The sequence below is a fragment of the Cuculus canorus genome, chromosome 3 (assembly GCF_017976375.1).
Source record: "Cuculus canorus isolate bCucCan1 chromosome 3, bCucCan1.pri, whole genome shotgun sequence".
Taxonomy (NCBI): Eukaryota; Metazoa; Chordata; class Aves; order Cuculiformes; family Cuculidae; genus Cuculus; species Cuculus canorus.
Genome location: NC_071403.1, coordinates 58,430,085 through 58,454,291, shown reverse-complemented (window position 1 = coordinate 58,454,291; position 24,207 = coordinate 58,430,085). Strand labels below are relative to the sequence as shown.

Sequence of the window (24,207 nt, the reverse complement as noted above, 5' to 3'; positions counted from 1 at the left end):
CTATTTTTGTGTAGGTCTATGTGTACAAGTATCTGTGTATTTTGTCCTAGATGAGCCCTTGCTGCTATTAGGACCTGGGGATTGGTCTGGTTGAGTCCTATTTTCTCTGCCCCATGTCTAGATCTGCTGGGTGTCCTACAAGCCAGGGCATTCACTTGTGTGGGGAGACACAAGCTCAAATACTTTTTCTTTGAACCAGATCCAAATTTTCTGCTTTCTGGAAGGGTGTTTGGTCCATGGATTAGCAGATTGAGGGAGAAGCAGCTGAGGGATGCTTGCTGTGCAGAAACAGCTTCCACCTTAGGTAGGGTGATTGGGGTACATTGGTGTGAATACCAGACCCTGGCCCTCGCAGGCAGCTGCTGCGCTGGTCAGGCTTCACACCATTGACTCTTTGGCCAACTTGACACTAAACCACAATGCTGAATACTGATGTATTCACAAGAACAGATTCTCTCGTGCTTGCCGTGGTTTCAGTAATGGATAGGCTTTTTGATGAGGAGGTGGAGGCTCCTAGCTACTGTTGCTAAAATGGGTTTGCTCGACTCAACTGCAGGGCAAGAAAGAAGGTATAGTAAATTTGAGAGGGGCATCTGAAGGCCACCCCAATGGATATCTGGGGTTTGTGATACCTTGCATTGCTGCATGATGAAAGTGGGCACCCAGGGAAGGAGAATGAGAGCCCAGCAGTGAGTAGTTAACGTGTTGACTTCCACCAAGGCATGCTGACAGGAGAGAGGATGCCCTATACTGAGCAGCCCTCCCTCCAAAACAGTGACCCAGTCACCCAGAAGGGGTGTAAACTGGAAGGGGGTAGAGCAGGATTGATAGGTCTCACTTCAATGCACCAAAAGACCACGTGAGCTCTGGATTACAGCCTCGTGGGCTTCACTGAAAGGAATTTTTCCTGATGTATGCAGTTTTTACTCTCATTTGTTTGCATCCCTGCCCTCTCAAAAAGCAAATCTATAGTAGCAAATAGACTACATCGGCACTCTTAAATTAAAACAACCACCATTCCCCTGGTGCTTACGACCTTCTATCTCAATTTTCAAGTATCACTTTCTTTCATTTTCCCAGTGTTAGTATGTGTGTTTCAGGTTTATAGGGTCAAGGTGATGAGGACTGGTTTATCAGGATAGGTTTTAATCAATAGAGGGAACCTTAAAGTCGCACCTTCTTTTTTTATTATAGTTGTCATTTCAAAGCTAGAAAGAGCTGAAAACAGCCCTGCACATGCTGTTTTCCTTGCTCCTCAGGACTATAGTAACAAGTCTGAAGATCCCTGCCTCTCCTTTAGCAGGTCCAAGTGAATCTTCAGGAAGAAGACTAGTCAGCTTAGACACTGGAATAAAGCCATTTAACCCTCACATAGTTTACCCTTACTGGGTAGACTGGGATTGAGCAATCACATCTCTCTAGCCCAGGAAATACAAAGCCTGAAGGCTCTTAAAGCAAAATGTTAAATTTGCTGCCCTGCATTTCCTGTACAGTTCATTGTGTAGGTTAACCAGGAAGTGATATGCTAGGCTGACAAGGAAAACAGGAATAGGGAATCCTGCGTATGCACAATTTGGCAGAATTAGTGCTAATGAAGAAATTTAAACTTCTGATATTTGAGGGATTTATTTTTGAGCCCTAACAATAAGTATTGCTGCTTTTTCCTACCACACAGATTGTAAATAAATGCCAAGTTTCAAAGAGAAGCTCCAGAAAAGAAAATGCAGTTCACGACAAATTACAGTTCCATGTAACACTAAAGAATGCCAAATCCTTAAAAATACTAGAGGAACTTACTTAAAAATGCTGTCAGCTAGCCCTCCCTTGTCACTTAAACTCTTTTAGAGGTCTAATCCAGGCTGCTTTAGTAGCCTAGGAGACAGGAGGCAAAGATGTGCTTGAAGCTGACTGTTCCTGCCTTTCATTCACTAGGCTTAACATTCCTTGTTCTAACACTTTCTCAACTAAGATTGCTTTAGTGATCATTCAGCTTCTTAAGGTCCTGTGTCCGGATCCTTTTCCTACCCATCTATTACTCCCGGAATCAGGTAAAGTTAAGGCATTTTTAACCTCATGACATTTTTTAGGAAAACAAGTATTATTACAGCTCTCTGGTCACAGTGTTAATGTTCTGAGCACCAGAGCACTGCATGCAACACAGCAGCTGTTATATATTCAAGGGTGAAATTCCAATAATAGTATGCTATATAATCTCTAGATAAATATTTATGCTTGTGAAGGTTAAGTGACTCGAGTACTATAAACTCCAGCCTTTTGGGCAGACCACTGCAATTTAAGCCTTCTTGCAGTGACCTACCAATGACCTCTCCCAGGCTACAACACAGAGTTGGTGCTGGAGGTAAAAATTCAGAGTGGATCCTGAGGCCTCCACTGAGCAGTAACACAATGCACAGAACACACCAGATGTTATCTGAACTCAACTACGTATCTCAGGACCGATTCTCATCTCTAACATTGCTTAAATTTCCTTGCAACTTCTCCAGTGTAGCCTTATTCACAAGCCCTGCATGAAGTTGTCTCAACATTAGTGTAAGACGGTGAAAGCCTCTTGAAGATGACAAGCATCACATCACAAGTTCATTTTTGGTATTTTATTCATGTAATGGATGCAAAGCATGAGGATGTAGTTAACCTTTCCTAATGTGCAGGCACATCTTCAAGGCTGAGATGTGTTTTAACTTGTTTCAGAAATGCAAGTGAAATAACAAGCCAGACTTCTACTAAAACAGTTGTACAAGTTAGGTCCCATTTGCTGTTCAGATCTGAAGGTCAGGGCCTTTTAGCACTCATGGAGCAAAGAAAAAACAAAACCCACCCCAAACAGGCAAAGCTATAGTCTTGATGAACTCAGCGGAGCTGGGATTTGCTGCAACCAGTTAAGCCAAGTGTGTTTTCAAAATGTTTTATAATCCTTCTTTTGCTCCCTGAACTACATTCCAGAGGGATAGCAGATATACCCTTACTCCTTTTTCTCCATCTCACTAGTGCCATTATTTCCTACCTAAAAACAGAGAACAAGTCTCATATTAATCCAAGGTGGGATGAATTATTTCATTTGCTGCTTGGAGGCACTGGAATGATACTCAGACTTCTGCCTTCAACTGACAGAACAGAATGCACCCTGGGCCTGTCAGAAGTGAGCCATCCTAAATCACAGCTCTGTTGACTTAGTTCTACTTGCCCAAAGGAAACGTATCACAAAAAACATGTCTTCAAGTAGCTTTCCTAAAAAAGCCTGATTTATTTCTATGTCATTCCACCATGGCTGGTAGCTGTTGTCAATACTTGCATTATCTTTGGAGCAAGAACTTTATCAGCAGTTTATGGCTTACTAATGCCATGTTGAAGATAGTTTATTTTGCCTGGCAGTTGATATCTAGAAAAAGGGCTTTAGGACAACAATGTACATTTCAGTCTGAGGAACTCATTAATAATACTTTAATCCACAGGAGTCTAAGGTTTTATTTTGCTTTGCTCGGAACTGGGAAATTTTTTTTCTTGAGTTGTCCTCTCTGAACTTGTCGAGCACGAGTTCCAAATCCCAGAGTCTGCATTGATTCCGTTAAGTATTTCTGGTCAGGAGAGATGCACAGCATCACCAGTAGTTTGGCATCACCGCCTAAAAGCAGGAAAAAGGCAAAACATACATGCTTATTTACCTCATTATTTTTGGTAAGTTATACGCTGCCAGGGTATAACTGCCCTGCACAACAACAAGCACAGGCTACCACTGCTTTCATGAAGCAGAAGACTACTTAAAGAGGGCTGTTAACATGTGGCTCCTTCAGGGCAAGTCTGTATCTCACAATGTGATATCTACCCCAGCAGGATAAATGTTTCGTAAGTTGTAATGTAGATTTCCCCTCACCCCCTTACAGCTTCATTGGTTAGTGTGCATTGTATGTTGCAGGCCTGAGCACTTCATTAAGCTTTGTCAAATGTTTGTAAATTCAGGGTAATGGCAAAATAGCTTACTTGTGTGACAATAAAACAAAACAAACTTCTTAGAAGTTCACAGAGAATAATTAAACAAACAAAAAAATTCATACTTTCAACACATCACCTAAACATCCAATTCATACACCAGGTGTGGTTAAAACCAGGCTCGGTGCCCATGCAACGTAGCTTCTAAACTCGCTTCTTTCTTTGGCTTTACCTTTTCACAGAAGGGACTCCAGCACTAGGTGAAATTCAAAGTTCAAGCAAAAATTACTAGTCTTTCAGAAGCTTTGAAGAACTGTCACCTCAGTCGCTGTCAATGCCTTGAACTAGAGAATATGAAGCTGATGCTTTCTGGCTGAAGAAAAATGGACTAATGTACAATACAGATAGACACAAAGCTGACATTACTGCAGGAATTACACTTGCTTGAAAACTATTTCTGCATAGATGAGGAGCTAGAGAAGAGCAGGTAATCACAACACAAAAAGAAGTTGTAGCACAGTACATGAATATGTTCCTCCTTTGTCTTACTGGAAACAGGTTTAAACTGCAAGGTTTAGCCAAATTCAGGAGGCGTTCAGAACTCTTACTGTGTACTCACACTATTCCAAAGCCAGAATCTTTGAATAGAGGTCCACATACAAAGGAGGAGTTCAAGACCGTCTTCTTATTTGACACAAGAAAGGCGAGGAAAGATTGGGAAATCTACAGTTAAAAAAAAAGCCAGGATAGACCCTCACCTAAAGAGTCCTGAAGCAAATGTGTAAGTTTGCTGTTTCGATATGGCACATGAGATCGCTGTTCTGCTATTGCTCCCAGAACGTCTGCTAGGGCAGACAAGCTGCGGTTAATATATGATGTCTCCCTGAGTGCTGCACCCGTCACTCCAGACATACCTAGTACAGAGCAGAAAAAGGCAACAGTAAGACTAAGCAAAGCTGCTGCAACTGTCATTGTGAAAAGTTCTGTTGCTGTATCATCTACTTTTGTCACAGCATTTTGGAACATGAATTCTGAACCATGACCTTCAGTCCACCAATGCCAAAAGCAGGATGCAGTGACTGTTTACTCCAGACTGCCAATACACTGTTCAGTGTTTCTGCTCTTTGAAGGAAGCATGAAGAAGATTCAGTGCCTGCAAATGGTCTGAAGTATCTCAGTTAAAGTTGATCTCTTCAGCTGTACAATGCATCTTGGCCCCTTATGTATTATGGAACTGAGAAAGTCAGAACACCACATGGTCAGACAAGACTAAACTGCTTTAGAAAATACCAGTCCACACTGTCTGCAGAGAGAAGCATCTTAGAATAGTCAACTATTTTGGTCTACAAATCAAGATGCAACAATTTCAAGAGGTGCTGCAAGCTCAACTTGTGATCAGTTTGGATGAGTGTGCAGTTGAGAGTAATTAATTCCTCCTGTCCCTACCTCTGCTGTTTGGGGAAGAGAAACTTACTAGTACCATTTAGCATCACATTATTCAAATTTAACCTTTCTTCAGCATAGTGGATGAGCCACAGGCACACCTGAAATGACTGCTCATTATGCAGAGCATAATCCACACTAGGCAGAGCTATTTGTAGTGGGATGGTCAGAAGGGGCTAACAGTTTCTGTAACTGCCTTCTATACCACCTCTACAGAGACAAAGAGGCTGTAGAGAGAGGCTAAGGTTCTGGTTTTCCCTTTAGTCCATAATTTTCCCAAGTGAGAGAACAAGAGAGGTGTTCAAGAAGCAAGTCTGAAAAGGCACAGTTACAGAAAATAAAGCCCCAGAAGCCTGCACAGTGAGAGCTGAAGAAATGTGACTGTAGGACAGGATGGGTCTGGAATGCTAGAGTCTCTTTGCAGAGAAGCACAAAGCAAAACAGTTTGGAAGACTCCACCACAGAGTGTCAATTATCATAGAATAATAGAGTGGGTTTGGTTGGAAGGGAACTTAAAGCCCATCCAGTTCCAACCCCCTGCCATAGGCAGGGACACCTCCCACTGGACCAGGCTGCTCAAGACCCCATCCAACTTGGCCTTGAACACTTCCAGGGATGGGGTATCCACAGCTTCCCTTGGCAACCTGTCCCAGTGCCTCACCACTCTCATAGTGAAGAAATTATTCCTAGTGTCTAGTTTAAATCTTACCTTCTCCAATTTAGAACCGTTCCCCCTTGTCCTCTCACTATATGCCCTCGAAAAAGTCTCTCCCCAGCTTTCTTGTAGCCCCCTTTAGGTACTGGAAGGCTGCTGTAAGGTCTTCACAGAGCTTTCTCTTCTCCAGGCTGAACAACCCACTGTCTCAGCTTGTCCTTATAGCAGAGGTGCTCCAGCCCTCTGATCATCTTTGTAGCGCTCCTCTGGACCCATTCCAACAGTTCCATATCTTTCTTATGTTGGGGATTCCATAAGTGGACACAATACTCCAGCCTAGACTCAGACTAACTTTACTGGGGTCTGTTTCTACAGCCAGCCCCAGGCTTCTTATATACTCAGAGAAGGCAGACTACTGAGACAATAAATATCACCCTAAATCAGAAAACTGCAAATAGGTGAAGGGGTACATGTTTAAACTGCTGATTATCTACATTTGGTCAGATGAACTTCCATAAAGCATTTAGCCAAGTTTTCTAACTGAAACCTAGTTTGCTAAAAAGGGACCACTTAGTAAGTGCTGTAAATGATGCAGGATGGAAGTGGAGCTAACAAGGCTGGATGCTGATGTACATTCCAAGCGTGTGAGATGCCTGCTACTGCTGCTCACTTCTATCACAGTAAATCCAACATCTTCAAGCCTCCACCAGCGTAGCTGATGGCAAAGGTTAGTCTGCTGCATGTGCTAGCCCACATCTGACACCGATGTAAATGAGCTCAGTTCTTCCGGACTTCACTGGAGGATCTGGCCCACCAAGCCATAAACCAAGTAAATGTTAGTCCTGGTTAAACTGAGAAAACAAGCACACACACTCTTGGTCAATTACACATTTACCAAACAGTTTTCAGCACTTACAGCAAATGAAAAAAGTAATGTATTATATTAGGTTACTCTGTAGAACAAAAGTTTAACAGTGAGCAACAGCAAGAATTTCTGGCAGTAAAGTAAAAGTCTCTTTCATAATAGTGGTTCAGTTTTCAAAACATTGTTTCTGGAATGGTACATTTGGCTGCATGGCTTTTCTTGGTAAGAAAGCTTGTCCTTTAGGAAATAATCAAATTTTTGAAATTGTTGTGTGCATAGAGGAGGAGGGAGGAGGAAAATGCTTTGAAGAAACAAAGGAAACAGTATTATCTTTTCAACACTAACTTTCTCCAAGAATTTTTCCACATAAAGGCAGAAAAACCCACATATAGTGATATCAATTATTACGGATATTTGTAATATTTAAATAATTTATGTATTTTAAATATTTCTGTACAAAGACATGCTAATTTTAAGAGTAGAAAAACAGGCCTAATAAAACCAGCCTGAGAAAATAATATACCTATGATATGAATCACTGCCCTGGGCTTATTTTGGGCTTATGCAGTCAGATTTTCAGTTAAACTGTATTGGTATATAACTGGAACAGTCAGGACCACAAATTTTGTTTATGTCTGGATCTGTGGGTTTAAATCACACCCTGTGTGAAAGCAGCACATATGCCTACCTAAAGACGTAAAGGCAACTATTGTAACCTAGATCTGGGAGGATCCTTGCCCATAAACAGATGTGTTTGCTTACCAACACACTCACTACCAGCCAGATCCACCAGCTGCAATCTAGTTTTGACTTTCTTCAGTTTCTCGGTGGCTTCAAGTTGTGTTGGCGAGGAGGCTCTGGAAGAAGAGGTGGATTTATTCTCTCTCATTTTTTGTGGAAAGGTGCAGGAAACCTCTTTATTTAGTCTCTGACTGGTTTGTTCATCTTCCCATGAAGTACCTGGTTATTGGAAAAACAAACAAGGGGAGCTTTTCACTGACACTGGAAATTGAGAAGGGGAAAAACTGGGCATCAAGAGAGCGAAACACAATATCTGCTGGTTTAGACTACTCTAACAGAAGCAATATACAAGTTAGAACCAATGGCACTGGCAGGCTAAATGACTTTTTCCATCATATTTAAGGTTTTATTCATCAAACCAATCGTACCAGTTCATTACAATGCTTGGGTGCAGATTGTGTTGTATCTGATATCTCTATTGTTCACACTTCTATGTGGAAAACAGGAAACAGGAGTCCAGTAATGACTTTAAAGGGTATCTTTTCATATTTTAGATTGACTGCAACCAAAGTGAGATTTTAAATGTTTAGGAGCAGTAAGCTCTTAAGTCTGTTTCTACGTATTTGAAACATCACCTGCTGGTGCTCTGGGAAAATAAAAAAGTTTATCTTGCCTCTTCTATTTTATCATTTGCTGCTATTCCCTCTAGATGTCCTTCAGCCCTCATATGCTACTGCTCCATCTCTAACAGCATGATGAGCTGTTTGCCTCAATAGCGTTACTCCCATTTGTTCAGGACGAGTACCTATTGCTCCTGGCAGTTCTATAGCTGCAATAGACTATTTCATATCCTTCCTCTTCCTCAGCAGCAGCATCTGGCTTTCACTCTGTGCTAGGAAGAAAGAGGAAGATAGATTCTCTGGAAAGCTACTTTGACAGAGTGTAAGTTAGCTTAGCAGGATTGTATGCAAAAGGACTTTCCCAAAACAATTTTGCTTTCTTTCTTCAGTGTTTTGCTTTTCATCCATCTCCCCCTCTGAAAGACAGAAAAGAATAAAAGGCGTGCATTGTGCTACAGGTAACAGAGACAATACTATCCTGGGGACTTAAAAAGTTGCGATAGTACAAAGTTCCCAGCTGCAAAACTTGAGTAAGGAATAGACCGAATCGGGTTGCAGAGCTCTGTACCTCTCCAGCTAGGCTGTTGCTAAAACTGACTTCACAGTGTAGATAGAGCAGCTGTGTTGGTTTACACAGACTAAATGACTTCAGGCCATACAGTGTTAAAAAAAGTGTTCTCGCTCCTCTTTAATTTGAGACAAGGAGATAAAGAAACTGCTGTCCTCAAACAACAGATACTACCGGGAAAAAAAATGCTGAAACCTGAAAAAGTCCTGGCTTGTAAACCCTGGCTTTAGGTGCAGAACTCAGCACAGACTTTACATCTTTTTATTTAGTGACTTACATTTCTGGTATTGACATATTTGACAATTGCACTTAGCATTTAAATCAGGAGTTTCTCCTTTCAAACAGGATAGAATGCACTGTCACACTGCTATGGATTGGGCCCATTTGCATTGCTGCTCTCCCTCTCAATATTGCTCATTTTCATCCATGCACTATGAGCTGAGAGCCTAAGCCTGTACTCAATAAAAATTAGACCTTTCTCTGGAACTTTGCTGCCAGACAACACAGCGCAGTGCGGTGACTGCAAGTGAAAATGGCAAAGGGAAGACTGGACTAGAGAAGATGGCCGGTGAGCTAATGGTGCAAACACTGTTTTGAAAAGTAACATCTGTCTTATTGACAAGAATCTGGAACTGGCTAGAGCTAACATCTGGAATGTTGGAGTTGCAGCTTGTGAAGTAACCGTGTCTTCTGGCAAGGTCCACAGGTGAGCGAGGGCACTGTTTGTTCTGTTTTGCTAATATTGTCAGTTTAATTTCTGATAGCAATCTACGGGAAAAAATGTTAAATATTTTCCACTTTTGAAAACCATAATGTTGTTACAAAGTATGAAGGAGATAGACCACAGCACTGGAAGCAGAGAGCCTAATTACAAGCATGAGCAAAAGTAAACAAAATTAACTCCCCAAAGCTGAAGTTATTCCTAAAGTAATAAACTGTAAGTCTTGGTGTGGTAATGAAAAGTAGAAATATGGGGTTTGCCGTAGTAAATAAGACAACTATGTTGTCTGTTCTTACAATGTCCTATTATTAACAATTCAAGAGACTTTGAATTTAATGGGTATTTTTGCTAGGCAGCAGGTAAAAAAATAATACTCTCTCACTCAAAAGCATATGACAATCCCTAAAATCCATGGTTAGTTCTACCACAAACTTAGCATGACTAATTATATGATACGTTACAGGGAGAGATTTATCTATTGTATTTCAGCATCTATCTCACAGATATCTTTTCCATCTTACACCTCATCTTATGACTTATTGATAAAATTAATTTCATTAATTGTTTAATGCTATAAAACTTCAAGAACTCTGTAAGTCAAGACACAAAGAAAAGTGAAAATTTTTTATCAAAGTGAAAATTTCAGTAGCATTCAGACATCAAACTGGTCAGTTACTAAAGGAGGTAAATGGAAGCTAAACAGTGAAAAAGAACCAAGAGAAATATGGGTAAAAGGAGGAAAAATCAAGATTAAAATCTCTCGGGCCACAGACTTTGTCAAAAAGCAACTAGCTGAAGATGTATTTCAGTAACGTTCTGCTCACCAAAGTTATCTCCAGAGATGATTGTGTTTATGGTCAATGTAACTACCAGATGAGAACGAGAGGAATGAGCATGCACCAGAGTTGGGTGCCTGACTCTCAGCTGTACGCCTTTGTTGACTAAATGCAAAAACTCAGCTGCATTTTCAACAGTCCTAGGAAGCAAAGAAAGAAACAGAAGGTTTAAATGACTCTCAGACAAAATCACACAACAAAGCTGACAACTTAGATGTGAATCTGAGCATTTCTACTTCCCTGCTCTTCTAAGTCCTTATAGTAGTCTCAGGTTTGATCTGCACAAACAACTGTATATAGAATTTTTCAGGTGGGATATAGTCCAAAATGAAAATTCAAGACAAAGATGTGATGTAGTACTGAAAGTATTGAAGACTGACCTTGCCAGCCTTGCAGGTCTATAGGTACTGTAGCTCAGCTGTGGAAGTGACTGAAATTTATTCTAAAGTGTGGAGGTGTAGAAATTATACAAATCTAGATAGTCCTTGAATCTCTGGTCTTACAGAAGTGGAGTCACCCAGTTTATGTTAAGGTATCTCCTGTTTGGGAGGTACAGAACTGGGGGGAGGGAGAGAAGAAATTTCTCTGGGCCTTTGGAAATCGTATTTCACATTTGGAATTAAATCAATAATTTTTGGAAAAAAGTTCTATTCCACTGTTCAATGAGCAGGGACTCCAGCACAGTGTCAGAATAGAGAGGCATAAGCTTCTATAGACCATTTTATCTCATACTATCCATTTTATTTTCCATTTGAAGGAAATATTGTAAATATACCAATCAAAGGACAAAACCTTAACACAGAAAGTGGAATAAATTCATTAGGTAAAGAAAACACACATTGTGATTTCCCCCAGGTTTCCAACATTTAAAACAAATGAGGCAAGATTGCCTACCCTTTCCTTTCACTCCTCTGCCTTCTTCAGTAATCACTCAATTTACATCACCTAAACATGAGTTTCTAGATGGGGTTATAAATTATTTTAACTGCCTATCACAGCCTGCTTACTGAATGCTGTGTACCACCAGCACCACTTATAACCCTCCTGACAGGATACAGGCTTCATTCCACATCACTGCAGTCAGCAAAATCAACGTGATAAAAGGCAAGGCAAGGCCTTAATTACTTAGATTTGGCTGATTTCAGTGAAAGTCACACTGGACAAAAACCTGTTTTATGCTAAGAAGAACCAGACGTGACGAGTTAGAGACAAAAGAGCTATACCCAACTAAAACAATTTCCTCTGAATATAAAACAAGGGGCATCTGAAGAACAGAAACACACTTAACCACACCATGCTTATAGACACTTAAGAAAATGAGCCCCCTAAAAGCCGTTCACTGTGTAAGCAGGGCTGCAGGAGCCAAATGATCACTGTAGTTAGCCTATCAATCCTGAGCCCCACATGCTGGCCTCTCCTGTAATACCTCTGTATCCACTGGGAATGTCTCTCTGTTAGTTTGAGCTTGCACCAGCAGGAAAGCAGTGACTCTAGTTCCTGCTGTCAGAGAAGGCAGAGGCTCACACTGGGGTGATCAGACTATTGCCTCAAGTCCAAGGAGGTAGATCCTACCTTCCTAAGTTTTGAACTGCATCTTCCAGTAGCTGCTCAGCCGGGACTGGACAACTTGAAAGATAAGCAGCCTCTGGTAGGATGCAGCAACAGGCGATCGCCTTCGGCAACCTGCTGCTGTGCACTGGCAAGGGGTCAGTGCTACAAGCTGCTGTCTCCTCGCTATCATTTGCACAAAAAGATATGCCTCAGGGTGTGCTGTCAGTGCTGGTCACCTACTGGGAAACTGCCGTTGACTTTGGAATTAAAAAGCATCTCCTGCCCAGTGCCGCAAGCTTGGCACAGTAGCTTCTCAGCAGGACTGAAAGTAATAATTTTTTAGTATAATCTCTACAACTTTATCACGCTGTATGCACTGCACGTTCCAGGACCAGATTCTGCAAAGAGAAGCCCTGTTGTGGTTAGGTTAAAAACTTGATGCTGAATGTTCTCCAAAGTCAACCAAGAAGAAAGAGACTGAGGTTTTTGTGATTCACTAAGATGTACGTATTAGCAAGAAAGAGACTACTGCACTTTAATGGATATATGGAGAAGCCAATGAGACCCACCAGGCCAATACATTCTAGATGAAATATTATCACAAAAGAGGATGTGTTTTTATTCAAAGCACCAGCTGTTTACTTTAGATTTCAGGCAGCTGGGTGGCCTCATTCCATGATTCCCTTACTTTGTTTGCATTTGCTTTTTCTTATTAACCTTTCTGTGTAATTATTAATATAATCTGTTTATGAATTGGATTTTTTTCACTGCTTGCATAGTAATTGAGCTACAAGCCCATATTCTTATTTATATTTGCATTAGAATTGAGTATTTATCAATTGATTGAGATAAGTGTTTTTTAAGAGATGTTTAGTTCAAGGCATCAGGTTCCTTTACTATAAGTTAAAATTTACAGAAATATACAGAGCAGCCATTTCATTAGCTAGAAGGACAATATCATAGCTTCTAGTTCTTGTGTCTATGGCACAAGTCCAGCTACATCTCACCTTTCCCTTCCCCAAAGCCTAGGAAAAAAAAATGGGTCACCCACTAACTCCGCAAAGCTCCCTTGTGTAGGCATATTTTTAGGAATGAAACCAGGCCAGTATCTGAAATACCATAATTAAAAATTACTTGGATGTTCTGATCAAGCAGGAAACATTCAACTCCCATCATACTCATACTGTATGCACTCATCTTCATTTACTAAGTCATACAGTTCCTTTCTTCTCTAGTCAAAGTAAAAAGGTTAGCTTCTTCAAGAAAGACAGAATACACATAGGTTAGGCTTTGCTCCCAACTTCTTCTTGAAGGAGTTTTTCATTCCCTTTACAGACACTAATTCCCTTAACCAGACACCAAAAGCTGGAACACAGTCACAACTGGGAAAATGCAAGAAGAGTGACTGAAAGGAACCCACCAGTCAGCATAATACAGACAGAGAAGGCAGAAGGATACATCACTTAAACTCCAGTCATTTTTAATTCATTCCATGCTCTTATGGAGCATGCAAAGTATAATCAAGGATGAAGAATTTCTCTGGAAATCAAATTTAACCTCAAGACTGAAGAGCAGGCATAACCCAGATACAAATGTTAATCCTTCCTAGAATATTGCAGTGATTATTATTTCACAGAAAGAAAGGAAGGCTATATAGCCCCTGTGGTGAAGAAAGACACTTCACAATTTCTCTGGGGTCCCACTTTTCTATGAGCAACTCAATGGCTAAAAAATATAAGTCAATAAATGCATATAACTAGGTAGAAATAAAAGCATGTTTGCACAACCCTCCAGTACATTCTTGTACTGTTATCAAGGCTTTCTGGCAATAGCATAAACCCACATAAACAAACAACTACTAGTCTGCTTATGTGATTAAGTCCCACAAGACAAAAATACTGCCTTCAGTTATTTCCACTAAGGGTGCCTTTTATTTTAATTGGGGTGGGGAGGGAATGCTTTTCATATCTGACTTCTAATTCTTCCTGGAAAAGCAGAGATTAGATCATGACAAGCATTATTATAGAGAAGTGAAGAAAAACATCATGTTTCCCCCAGAAACGGAAAACATTGTACTACTGTGCTAAACACGTCAATAAGGCAAGATGTTTCTTTTCAAAAAAAACTTATTTGCTCAAGGAGCAGAACATTTTTTCTAAGTTTCTAGTCCTCTTTGTAGTGCACAAGCAGAAATGCTCCCTTCTGGAATCTGTTCACACGCAGGGCACTCACAGGGAGATGTCCAGTTCCTTAATTCCAACAGGCAATATCACCTCTCTGGTGTCACTAGTATTGCTTGTCATAAATTTTTTTACTAATGTTGATTTAATACCAGCATAAACAACACAGGCATTAATAAAAGGAAGCATTTGAAACAGATTCACTCTTGTTAGTGGATGAATTGTTACGAACATGTGATTTTTCATATAAAATTTTCATACACGGTATTATACATTTGCTTTGTATACTACATGTATGTAACACAAAGAATCATTACTATGTGTACTAGTAATTCTTAGTAAGTACAAGAAGGCATTAAAATAAATATAGCTGTAGCCTTGAATTCCTTAGCTCTCTCTGCACTGTGAAGATGTGTAAAGAATCTAACTTACCATAAACCAGCGTTGGAAAGGTACATATCTTAAAACTGAATGGGTAGAAGCTTAGCTACCTCTTAGCTTTTAGTTTGAAGAACCTGGATTTTCAAGAACTATGGGTTCAGATGCCAGCATATCAATTCCCACTTTAATGCCTTCAGTTAAGAAAACAGAATACTACATGTATGTTGGGAAGGCAGAGGCGATGCAGGAAGTGTTATAATCTCTAAATTTTATAATTTGGTAATACTGCAGGAACAGTTCTTTGTGACTGGGTTAGCTCTTCTTTTTCTACAGCTGACAAGGTGCCCTAGATCCAGCAACAACGAAATACACAGCTATCATCAGGCATTCTGAGTGAAAAGCGCTTACTACTAGCGTGTAACCCAAACTAATTGTACTGTTATTTCTGAAAGTATTTTGACATTTGCAGGCAACTGCAGTCTAATAGACTGAGCTAATAGAAACAGCGAGAACAGCTCTTTTGTATATGGTAAGCACTGGATGATTAGAAGCAATAACTGGTGCCTATGATGTTATTTTGTGACAGCTTTACATTGCATTGACACCAGATCATGGCTGGATAAGGATCACATTGTGTACTTACTCATGCATAAGCAATGGAACATCACTCTTTCCTTCTCTGGTTGTGACAACCTCGCGTTTGACACCAAATACTTTTCCATAATTGTCCTTGGCCAAAAGATCGAAAATTTCATTGTTATACACTTCTACAACAGAAACCTCAACCCAGTAACTTCCTGGTGGTTTTTCTGAAAGAAGCCTGGAGAATAAAAATGGGGGGAAACAACAAGGAAAAAGACAAAAAACATTGAAATCAAACCCCTAGTGAACAATCTGTAAATAAAGATCTATTCTTTAATTATAATCTAATTACACTCTCATAAAAGCACTTATTAAATATCCACAGCTGTGGCTTTGCCTCAGCCATATGCTAATGTTAAGCAGGAGAATCAGAATATACAGCTAAATTATACGTGAAACAGTAAAAAACCCTTCCTTTTCTGAACAGTTGTGCCAGCTTACATTGGTTTTCTCCACTAGCCTCCCTGAAGTATTTTTTATACTATTTCTCTCTGGACATTATTGCATTCAGAGCTCCAAGTATGATAAACTCTGGCAGAGTGCAAGCAATGAACACACAGTGATGGTAAACTGCCTAGCTAGATCTGTCCACAGCCTCAGAAAATTCAAAAATTAAGGGCTTGTCTATTTAGGAGAGTATTTACATTTAGACACAGTTATTCTGGTAGAAGATTGGATCTTTGATTTCTCCTATAATATTCTCCAAAAGAAATAGTCTTACTTGGAAAAATGTCTAGTGGCTCTTCTATTATAGCAAAGCATCAGTTCAAAACATATATTAGGTTCAACTAAAAAAGTATGAGAATTTTCAAAGCAAGAACAGATTGTCTCTAAAAAAATCTACCACCATTCTTCCGGGATACTGGGTTCTAATCTGAATCTTTTTCATTTATTCCAATTGTCAATTTTCACAAAACTTGTAAGAACTTATCTTTTGGACTCCTGCAACTTTGGTTGAAACATATTAAAAAGCTAATTAGAAGTCTGAAAGACAGACAGGTAACACAAAGCAAGACAGGATAATACTATTTTCTTATAAGATCTGACTAAGCAGGAGAAAGACTAGAAATCTATATCAAAACTCAAATATTAAATGGCAATTAGAGAAGCCAGAAATATTAATCATTGGGAAGCTGAAATCTATAATGACAAATACGTTACACACATTATTTCATCCTTTCTATAAAGTTTAAGATGACTGCCACTGAAATGAGCCTTTAATTAGTAGTTACCTGAATACTTCTTGGGTAGCTCGAGGAATTATTCCAAGTTCTGATTCATCTTCTATGGAGAATGCGAAGTTCTCCTCTAACTGTGGTCCCAACATTGTGTATGTCTTCCCACTTCCAGTTTGCCCATAAGCCATGATACACACATTGTACCTGAAAATTAAAAGGGCCTTCATTTATTCTACCATTAATGAATACGTGTGTTAGGTGGCAGGTCAAACCACAAACAATTTGGGAATGCAAACTAAAACAAAAAAATAAATACACTGCCCCTGCAGATTCCTTTCTGGAGATCTCATAATCTGTCGGAAATTAGAGTACTGCTCATAACATTATCTAAACAGATTTTATTTTTAAAGCAGAGTTGAAGGGATGCTTGTCTTGGAATGACTGATGAGGTTAGACCTCCTGTCTGCCCAGCTTCCAGTTCACACCGTACTGAGCTGCTTGTTAATCAGCTCCTGAACCACTGCAGTTTACAGTACAGCATTTTAAAGTAAACCATTGCTGGGTTTGATTTGTCTTACAGTTCTGTGCTGCAAACCACAGTACTGATTTCTTAACAGCTGGGAATAGTAAACTCTTCAGCTCCCGTATTCTTTTTCAGGCTGGTACTTCGGTAATAGCCCTCAGTCGCTGGAAAAGATAAGGGACTCCTAATAATAAGAAGCATAAATCTTACACCAAATGCATTAGTTCGGTATAACTATGCACACAAAAACTGCTCTGGAATAACGGTGGCAGGAACTGCTCTGGTATGGACTCGCAGAAGGTGAAAATGTAGAGGTACAGGCACCTATGAAACACAATTCATCACCTTCTAAGTAGACATGTAAAATACATCTAATGAACAGAACTCTGAAAATGCCCATTTCTCTGCACTGAAAATAATACAAAGTAATTCGCATCTGAGAGCTCCATTGTGCATGTCTCTGCTGCGGGGTTCTGAATTAAGATGTATGAATCCTATCCAGAAAGTGTGTTTCTAACACAGTCGGATCAAAGTCAACATCCTAAGCAAAACAAGTGGGTGGATATAAATACATCCAGCCACAGTACTACTTTGTGTTGAGGACCAGTCTGTACTGTGCAGCTGAAGGTGTTTGGCTGCGCCTGCTCTGCAGCATCTGCCAGTACCTTGGTGTTGACCAGAGCGGTGCCAGCAAAAAATGCAGTTATGCTGACAGGACTGCTCTGTCCCTGGATTCAGAGACATAACATTAGCAGCATCTCCGTATGTGGCGAGCGCTTTGCAGTCCGCTGAAATTTCTCCTCTACTACATCTGCAAGAATGGGCTTGCTCCTCTTCTGCCAGGGAGTAAAATTTCACTGCCTAAGCTACACTTCCTCTGTGGGCAGAACTGAACAGCTGCTTTTGGTTATCCGATGATTTTCCTCATATCAAAAATGTTGTTTCAAGCACATGCCAGCAAATTTCAACGAACGCCCCTCATCTAATTGTTTTAAATTTATGGTTTCATGTCATGAACTACTTACATGACCATTGCAGAGAAATATATTTGCATATTAAACATGCCTAGAAACAATTATTTTTGGAGGATTATTTACAAAGCCTTCTCTTGTTAGAAAGAAATGTGGGCAGATAAGCAACTCAGCAAATACCTGAGTACCCCTTCCAGGGATGTTAAATCAAAGTTGCAGTCAGTGAATCTACAGTAAGTTCCCCTCCATGTTTCAAGATGCAGAGTATAAAACAGAAGTTTAGTTACAGATTTGATAAAATAAAGGAGATAACTATAACTGAAAATAAAGAGCACTACATCTAAATGAAATGTGCTAGAAATTAGGACTGTAAAGCTGAAGCAGGGGATTTCTTTAAATATTCACTGCTGACACAACTCTACTTGCATTTATGTCACTGGAAAGCTCCAACTAATTTTGGTAGTTTTAGCTAGGGTAACAATGAGCAATTTTCACAATTCCACCCCTAAGTATTGTATTGTATCTAAGTAGGAGAATGAATTGTTGGGAGATTCACCAAGAAGACTAGCAACAGACTAGTTTATATTTACCTGGTTTACTTTGTTGGTGTTCTGGAACCAACATAAGGTTTTCCAATACAGCAATCTGAATATTTTAGACTATGATTCACCTATGTGCCCTGGCCCTTCTTCTCCACTCTGCTTCATTAGTTATACTCTTGTTTCAAAAAAGTTCTTATCATTAAGCTAGAATAACAATAGTTTCATAGCATTTCTCTCCTGAAAAGAGTGTGAGTGTTCGGTATAGCAAAGTTTTCACCCGGAGAAAACACTCTTAAAGGAAATCAAAGGAGGAAAAATGTATTCTTTAAAATAAATAAACAAATTTGATTCTTCAGTGCTGTAAAGAAAATAAATGTTATCTTACTCTCTTGCTGGGCCTGTATGGCTAACTGTAAATTTTGAAGCCCGCTGTACTTTGTCTGTTTTGCATATGGAACAATCTTTTCTTCCTGTATATTTATACAGAAAAATGAAATAATTCATTAAGAAAGAAAAATAAAGAAAAAGTAAAGAAAAGGAGTGGAACACTCTTTTCTACTTAAGCTAGAAGTTGTTACAGACCGCTTAGTAGCCCAGACTGAAACAATAAGGAGCAGCAAAAAGGTTCAAGGTTCAGACTAAGTATGTCTGTTTCCCATTTCCAATAGGAAGGCTGCTGTATGCACAGCCTTGCCTTCTCTGAAAATCTGATTCTGTTTAAATGTTGCTTCTGGAAGAACAAGAAAACTCCTTTGTTTTCAATAACAGAACATTTCCTAACTGAATATAAAAGTCCTAGTGTTTAGGATGAGATTCTCTTAATGTGGAAATCAGAAAGTGGGAAGTATGGCAGATCAAGGTATATGTCAGATATGCCTGAAGATACAGAGGCAACATCTTGAGCCTAAGCAAACTTCTGTTCATTGCAAAAGGAAAAGCAGAGAGAAAATAGTGTTTATAAGGACTTCTTCAAACTCCTCCAACATAGCGGGGTCCCTGGGCTGCTTGGCTATGGAAACTATGGTTACTTATCCTTGGTAAACTACAATAATGTCATATCAGCCATGCAGGACTTCCGTTAGGCACAGGCAGCCCTTTCGGGTCCCTCTGTGGCCTGTGTAAAGTGATGGCTGGAATTTCCCAATATCCACAATATCCTGATATGCCTCTTTTAGGCTGCTTTTAAGAAAAGGGGACTTGGAAACTGCAGTGTGCAGACTGCTAGGAACAAGGATTGACACTGTTTCACTATGCCACTCTGGATGGAAAGAGAGTGGCTTTTGGGAGGGAAATGTCCATGACAGCTCTACAACCACCATCTACAATTGACTGGAATTGGAGCAGAAAGAGAAGTTTTGAATGAATGTTCTTTGAGAAAGGAAATTTTGTATGAATCTCAGTTCAGGCCTCAAGGCTTATAACAACATGCACTTCAAGCGTTCTTCACAAGAGTAGATTAAGTTTGCTGTAGCATAATGAAGAATCACTTTATGAACTATAGTGACTAGAAGTAATTACACATATTTGTTAGTGGTTGTTACTGATCAGTTTTGTATTCAAACCAGAATTCTGTTTTAACCCAGTGCCCAAAGAAGTGTTAGAACTATAACTGAGGATGCTCAGTTCTGGTTCAACCAGGAACTGATTAAATCACCTCCCATGGCCTGTGCTGTACACAAAAGCAGAACAGAGGATCAGAGAGTGGTCCTGGCAGGCCTTTCAGATATGAATACGCTGTTGAAAAAGATGCAGGATACTGTGTCTACAATTGAAGAACAGTTATAAAACATAACTTACCAAAATATAAAAAATACGATATTCTCCATTAGAAGCAATGCTTAAGTTTTCCAGAAAGAGACCAGAGAAAAAAATCAAAACCTATTTCATTTTCTCCCAGATTTGTGTGTTCAACTAAATTTTGTAAACAGTGTTTTCCTTGTTTATATGGAGAAACAACATTCACTTGGTGTTGAGTAGAAAGAAAACAGGAAAATGCAACTGCAAAGCCACAAAACTTGACAGAACCACTGCTATTATGTAATTTTTTTAATTGATGGACTTCAGTAGGTTATTGCTCCTTAGCTTTCTTACTCCCAGTCTTTTAACTTACCCATCCAGAAGAGATGTTAGTAAAGGGGCCACATCCGCAAATACTATGTCTTGAGACTCCAAAGCATTGTAAACTCTGAGAAGCAAAACGCGATGATTAGATGAAGAAAAAATATAAATATTTTGTTACAATACAAGAATACAGACTAGGGAAAATGTAGGCTAGTGACATAAATCTTGTGACCTGCCAACATTGCTGTGTCAGGGAACTGAAAATTAGAACTCCAAGGTTCTCACTTACTTTTTGGAAGTGGCTGTAATGGAGGGAATAACCCACAGTTGCACACTCATGGCTCTCTGAGCTCATCCTAATCTTTCTGCCTGGCTGTCTGGCAGATGGGAGTCTTTTTTGAGCCTATACTGGATCCCTGTTACTTCCTCCTACCTACCAGACTCTGAAATATCCCTGCTGCCCGAGTCTCCTTTGTGTCACACTAAAGAAGGGAGAGGTCAGGTTGTGCTTCCCTATATATGCGGATTAGTGTTGGGGAGGAGGGCAGAAATAGGTACAGAGGCTGCAAACTTGCCTCAGGACTTGTCTCAGAACCTTCAGTGGCACAGCAAAACCAGAAAGCCTCCGAGGGCCATTTTTAAGGATGCGCTGTCTCTGTGGGCAGCATCAGCTTTATGTATTTTTATCCTCACTTCTGCTGAACTATCTACTCTGAAACACTTCTCACTCGAGGAAAGACTTTCTTTTATATTGTGATGTGGATTTCAGACTAATTTTCAAACAATATATAAATAAAAGACAACTGTATTCAATGAGTTACTCTACCTCTTAGAAAAGAGCAAAGACAGTACAGTCCTTGGGCCACGACAACGATGTTTAAAACTCCTGCATACATTTTTTCAGATTCAAGGGGAAAGAAAGTTAACACAAGGCTTTCCAAAGAAATTTTTCCTTCAAACCTTTCAACTATCAAGTTTGTACATCATAAAATATCAAGACCTGAAAATAGGAAATCATCAAAGGGAGGAAATTCTAATCATAAAACTTGGACATCCTAACTTATTCTTCTTTAGCACACCATAAATGTAATCTCCTCAAGATTACAGCCTGCAGCAAGTACTGTTTATACAAGATGAACAGTATCTAAACCATGAATGCCATTAAGTATTTGAGGTATGAATGTTTATCTTTGGGAAAAGCTTCCTTTTCTGATATCTTTGTGTTGTGATTCTTTCTGTTGTTGTTGAGCTGTATTTTCCAAGGAGTGATGCATGTTCTTTATAGCTTATAGCAAAACAAATGAGAAACAGGAATTGTGGTAGCAGTAAACATTAAAAAGCATAGTTACTTCCCTCTGTATACAATATATGAATATATTTCACTTAGCAGTTTATATATGATACAAGTTTAACTCAATTAAGACTCTTTGTGCTCTTTAGCATTTACTCCAGTCTATTTGTATATTTGACCAGGATCTGGCACTAGTCTATAGCCTACACAAATGCAGATTTTGTATTCATGTTCTCCATAAATACGACTGTACAGAGGGATCAGTGATAAACAGATACCAAATTAGAACCAACCCACTTAATTCAGCATTTTGTTCCTGACAATAGCCAGGGGAAGAAGTAAAAAAACACTATGGTGGCTGGAAACACAATAATTCATCTCTGTGTCTCATCCTAATCCTTAAAAGCTGTAAACTGGTCTCAAAATTGAAATATGAGTTGCGTCTCTGTTTCAAAAAAAATATTATTAGAATTAGTATTCAGTTTCTTTTTGCATCTCGCTGAATTCTTGGCCTGGAGTAACATCCTGTGGCAACATGTTCCACAGTCTAATTGTAAGTTGCATGAAAATGTACTTTCTTTATTCAGGAAAGGCGCACTTGTCTGGCTTGATGTACAAATACTGCTTGTCTTGCCATTCCACTGTTGTCCTGATATACTACACTGAGAAACCAACACATATGCAGAGATGTGGCACAGTTTGTACTGGGAAGAGACAGAAACTGAGCAGCAATATTCCCATCCTTGCTTTGCATGTGTGTTTCAGTAAACTTTGCACACCAAATCTGTAAGGTCAGTATAAGAAAGAAAAAACACTTCCAAACATTTCTCTCTGCTTCATTATCATCTGCAATTGATTAAATATTCATTAGCATCAAGTCCTCCATCTTAACCAACTAGGGCTCCAACTCAATATGTGTTGAAATTATTTTTTTTCAGTTAACATCTCAAAACACCTCAGAGCTACTACACAAAAAAAAACCCAAAACCCAAACAACCTAAAAAATGTATTTTAGAGATTAAAACATTTATACTGTCTTCACTTGCTTTTGATAGGTTTTACTGCCTAATAAAGCAAATAGATTGCTACCACCCACAACCAGGGCTAGAATCAACCAATCCTGGTAGTCTGTTTGCACTGCAAAGTAGTATAGCCACAGCTAACTATGCCAGCTTCAGGTTCTAGTCGCCCCTCAGAGGAAAGGCACAGGTCTCCATGTTACAGTAACTACTCCAAATATTTACTCAACTTCCTAAAGGAGTTTTACTGCCACTACTTAGCTGTGGTGGTTTAAATGCTACCAGTACCAAAATGAAATAGTTTAAAATTGGCTTGAAATAGTTTAAAATTGGCTTGAACTAGTTTATGCTACACTGTAATCACAGCGCTGGCTGAAGCGTGGACACCCACTTACTTAGCTATCTAAGACCATGAAAGATGTAGCAAAGCCAGAGAATCTCTCTCCTAATATTGTTACCAAAATGATGACAGATTTTTCCCTGTGCAGCAATCAATGTTATTTTCACCTTGAAAAATCTGAATTTGTGTTTTATTTTGCTAACTGATTTGCCAATACAATTTAAAAACCATAACATGCCAAAAGCTGGAATTTTCTTCCTGAGCTGAAATCAAATATTTTGACATTTATTAGTTCCATAAAACTTTGCTAAAAAAATAAACATTTTTGAGTTCATAAGAACCATATGCTCTTCTGTTTATAAAAAAGAGCTGTGCTGGGACACTGAAAAAACACTGCCCAAGAACTGCATTCTTTGGGGGATCTACATTTTTTTAACCCTCTTCCTGATTATTAGAATCTACACCACATGTACAGTCACAGTTCCTCTGGAGTTGTGTGTCAATACCATTAACTGGATTGCTCTACAAGGTTGAATTTCAGCACCATTCTGCATCTATTTCAACTAGTATAGCTGCTCTAGGTATGCTGGAAGGTGAAAGGAATGACATCACAGGTTTCCAGTTTAGGTATATCAGTAATCTTCACTGAGAAGGAGAACTAAATGGGACATCTACATCCTGAAGTGCATTAGTCTGTCCTGGGAATAACATGAATACCACATAAAAAAAAAAAAACCCAAACAAACCCATGAACATTACCTTCTAGTCAATACCTACTAAAAAATTAGCCTTCACTATACAAATCTTCCAGCAATACTCACCTCTCGAACTGAAAAGTCCTGTTTATTGATGCATGACCAGGACGGCTGCACTTTATGAGGACAGTTTCCTAAAAGAAAAACAAAATACTTACAATAATATCGTAGGCACACACACACACACAAATAAATATTTGTCAATGTTCCAGGTGACAGTAACAATTAAGTATGGTGAAGTCCAAGGTCCTTCTCCAGCAGTCACCACCAATACAGGATGCTCTAGAGCCTGTATACTGCAGTGAGCTAGCAAGACCACACGAAAGGATCTCAAAACACATTCAGGTTATTAAAGAACAATAACAAACACAGAATATGA

The 24,207-nt window shown here is 39.4% G+C and overlaps 1 protein-coding gene across 2 annotated transcripts in view; it reads right to left on the bottom strand.

The window, feature by feature from the left end:
- Window positions 1-1,361: 1,361 nt before the first annotated feature.
- The window catches only part of KIF25 (kinesin family member 25), a 41,329-nt gene continuing 18,483 nt past the window's right edge, over window positions 1,362-24,207 (bottom strand). Inside the window, exons 8-15 of one of the 2 annotated variants that reach the window (XM_054063871.1) lie at window positions 23,895-23,962; window positions 20,473-20,547; window positions 16,381-16,530; window positions 15,150-15,326; window positions 10,383-10,534; window positions 7,671-7,868; window positions 4,704-4,859; window positions 1,362-3,640 (exon numbers count right to left, since the gene is read on the bottom strand). In XM_054063871.1, coding sequence (XP_053919846.1) covers window positions 3,483-3,640; window positions 4,704-4,859; window positions 7,671-7,868; window positions 10,383-10,534; window positions 15,150-15,326; window positions 16,381-16,530; window positions 20,473-20,547; window positions 23,895-23,962 — 1,134 coding nt within the window. In that variant the 3' untranslated portion in view covers window positions 1,362-3,482. The remainder of the gene's footprint in view (window positions 3,641-4,703; window positions 4,860-7,670; window positions 7,869-10,382; window positions 10,535-15,149; window positions 15,327-16,380; window positions 16,531-20,472; window positions 20,548-23,894; window positions 23,963-24,207) is intronic. The other variant, XM_054063870.1, reaches the window with a different exon arrangement.